This window comes from Colobus angolensis, unplaced genomic scaffold, assembly GCF_000951035.1.
Source record: "Colobus angolensis palliatus isolate OR3802 unplaced genomic scaffold, Cang.pa_1.0 Scaffold42, whole genome shotgun sequence".
In the NCBI taxonomy this organism is placed as follows: domain Eukaryota; kingdom Metazoa; phylum Chordata; class Mammalia; order Primates; family Cercopithecidae; genus Colobus; species Colobus angolensis.
In genome coordinates this window covers 4,734,472-4,737,886 of record NW_012117599.1, presented here as the reverse complement: position 1 = coordinate 4,737,886, position 3,415 = coordinate 4,734,472, and the positions used below count along the sequence as shown (strand labels likewise).

At 42.1% G+C, this 3,415-nt stretch overlaps 1 protein-coding gene across 2 annotated transcripts in view; it reads right to left on the bottom strand.

The window, feature by feature from the left end:
• Positions 1–453: 453 nt before the first annotated feature.
• The window catches only part of PDCL3 (phosducin-like 3), a 15,396-nt gene continuing 12,434 nt past the window's right edge, over positions 454–3,415 (bottom strand). The window contains exons 6-7 of one of the 2 annotated variants that reach the window (XM_011956580.1): positions 769–832; positions 669–717 (exon numbers count right to left, since the gene is read on the bottom strand). In XM_011956580.1, the coding sequence (XP_011811970.1) occupies positions 690–717; positions 769–832 (92 nt within the window). In that variant the 3' untranslated portion in view covers positions 669–689. Of the gene's footprint in view, positions 833–3,415 lie in introns of both variants that reach the window. The other variant, XM_011956579.1, reaches the window with a different exon arrangement.

Genomic DNA, 3,415 nt, shown 5'->3' with positions numbered 1-3,415 from the left:
GGAGAATTGCTTGAACCCAGGAGGCGGAGGTTGCAGTGAGCTGAGATTGTGCCACTGCACTCCGGCCTCAGCAACACAGCAAAGCTCTATCTCAAAAAAAATTAGTTAACAGTCTGAGATTAACTATTTTAGCAAGAAAACACATTTAACCAAATATGGCAGTTAACTGGAACCTTTCAGTTATTGCTTCGATACGGGAATGTTTCACAAAAATTGTCTGTTTCTTCAAAAAATACTAAGATTCTTTTGTCCTAGAGACCATTCCTGTATTTTGCGTTAAGAATCTCATTGCTGTCTTTATAAAATAAAAATAAACATTGTATCTATAAGGCTTAGTTTGCAATTTTCCACTGCATAATTTATTCACATTTAAAACTGTATTTTTTTATCGTTATATGTCAAAAAATAGTGACTAGGTTTTATGGCTTAAAATATAAATGAGGAAAACAGACATTTGCCATACAAATGGCTGGTTTTAATTTTTTTAGAGGAAATACTGTAATTAAAAAAAAAAGAGTTCCAAAATATTTAACAGAATTTCCAGCAATGATTATTTCTAAAATGTAAAGATTTGAAACATAATTTATACAAAACTAAAAAACGGAAGGATTCATTCTTGCTTTTTCTTTTTTTAAAAAATCCAGACAATGTGTCACAAGAAAGTTTGGCATGTGAGAGCAGCTGTAGCCTCAGTCACCCTCGGAACTGCTGCCCCTCCTCAGGGGGACAGAGCGCCGCACTGAGGACAGCAACACATCTTCAATCGGCTTCTTGGGGTTTTCCTCCAGGTCCGTCATAATTGCTCCAGATTCAGACAGTTTCCATTCCAATTCTACGTGGTAAAGAAAAAGCAAATCACCTGAGGCATTGTGCTGCAAAGGTCCCCTCACCCTAAGGCCATCAAGCTAGTCTATTCTAAGTAGAAAATATAATTATCAAAATTTGGCCCAGCACAATGTATCACGCCTGTAATCTCAACACTTTGGGAGGCTGAAGCAGGAGGATCACTTGAGGCTAGGAGATGAAGATCAGCCTGGGCAATACAGTGAGACCCTCATCTCAAAAAATTTTTAAATTACCTGGGTACGCCAAGTGCTGTGGCTCACACTTGTAATCCCAGCACTTTGGGAAGCCAACGCGGGTGGATTGTTTAAGCCCGGCAGTTCCAGACCAGCCTGGGCAACATGATGAAAAATCAGCCAGGCAGGATGGTATGTGCCTGTGGTCCCAGCCACTTAGGAGGCTGGGGTGTAAGGATCACCTGAGTCTGGGAGGCAGAGGTTGCAGACAGCTAAGATCACGCCACTGCACTCCAGCCTGGGCAACAGTGAGACTGTCTCAACAATAAAAATAAAACTAAAAAATAAAAATTCGCTGGGTACAGTGGTGGTGCGTGCCTATAATCCCAGCTCTTTGGGAGGCTGAAGTGGCAGGATCGCTTGAGCCCAGGAGTTCAAGGCTGCAGCGAACCATGATCATGTCACTGCACTCCAGCCTACGAGACAGAGCAAGACCTTGTCTCAAAAATACAAAGAATAAACCTATCCTCTGATGACTACAATTTCCCAGTTTGGACAATTTCCCAGGAAGGAAATCAGCATGAAAAATTTGAAGGAAATAATTTCCACAGACCTGCTGGCAATCTAACCATTAAATTCAATTTTAATAAACTCTTCAGCCTCATGTCCAGTATCTCAATCTATTGGGGTCAAAGAATAAATGTATGGTGATACCCTAGAACTTACCCATTTGTTCCAACTAATAAAAAAAAGTAAAGCACCAGATAATAAACAATCAGTAACTGAAGACTCAGCTCTAATACTGAATTCACTCTTAAAATCAGCGAAATTCCTGTGGTCTGAGACCAAGTGAAGCAAAATCAAGTGATGTATTTGCCTACTTCAGAGAAGAGCCCAGGCAGAACCAAAGGACTACCCAAGAGATTCTACAACAAATGGCTTTGCTTAAAGAACATCAAGGCAGAGAGTTCTGCTAATTGGACACGTGATTAAAATCTGAAAACCAGGCCGGGTGTGGTGGCTCACGCCTGTAATCCCAGCACTTTGGGGGGCCGAGGCAGGTGGATCATGAAGTCAGGAGATCGAGATCATCCTGGCTAAGATGGTCAAACCCCATCTCTACTAAAAATACAAAAAATTAGCTGGGCGTGGTAGCGGGTGCCTTGAGATCGTGCCACTGCACTCCAGCCTGGGCGACAAAGCGAAGACTCTGTCTCAAAAAAAAAAAAAAAATCTGAAAACCAATTTTACTTAAGTCTTATCTTAATCTACTTTTCTGGAGACAGGCTCTCACTCGTTACTCAGGCTAGAGTGCTGCGGTACAATCATAGCTCACCGTAACCTTGAACTCCTGGGTTCAAATGATCCTCCCGCCCATCTCCCTAGTAGCTGAGATTACAGGTGTGCACCACAACACCTGGCTAATTTCTTTTTTGTAGAGATGGGATCTCACTCTGTTGCCCAGGCTGGTCTCAAACTCCTGGCCTCATGTGATCCTCCAGCCTTAGCCTTCCAACATGCTAGGATTACAGGCTTCAGCCAACGTGCTCAGTCGAATTTTACTTGTCTTATTAACTTAAAGTGATCCATGAAACAGAGAATAGAATGGTGGTTATCGGGGGCAGGGGTGGAAATGGGAGATGTTGGCCAAGGATACAAACTTTCAGTTATAAGATGGGTAAGTTCTGAAGACCTAATGTAGAACATGGTAACTCCAGTGAATAATAATGTATTGTATACCTGAAATTTGCGAGGAAAGTAGATCTTAAGGATTCTTACCACAGTAAGGGTAGCCACGTGAAATGATGAGTGGTTAATTAATTGGATTGTGGTAATCATTTCACATTGTACCTATATTAAATCTCCATGTTGTATATCTTAAATATATTCAATTGTTTTGGTCAATCATACCTCAGTCATGCTGGGTTAAAAAAAAAAGTGCTCCATGAAGATGAGTAACACCAGTATTTGCAACTCTAGGTACTTTGGTTGAACGTTATGGAAATTCAACCTGCTTCTTTAAAAAAAAAAAAAAAAAAAAAAAACTTCGAATTCCTGACTCAAGAATTTATATTTGGCCGGACGTGGTGGCTCACGCCTGTAATCCCAGAACTTTGGGAGGCGGCTGGATCACTTCTCACTTGAGGTCAGGAGTTCACGACCAGCCTGGGCAACATGGTGAAACCCCATCTCTACTAAAACTACAAAACTTAGCCGGGCATGGTGGCGCATGCCTGTAGTCCCAGCTACTCAGGAGGCTGAGGCACGAGAATCGCTTGAACCCGGGAGGCAGAGGCTGGAGTGAGCCAAGATTACACCATTGCACTCCAGCCTGGGTGACAGAGCAAGACCCTGTCTCAAAAATTTAAAAAAATCAATAAATAGGCCGGGCGCGG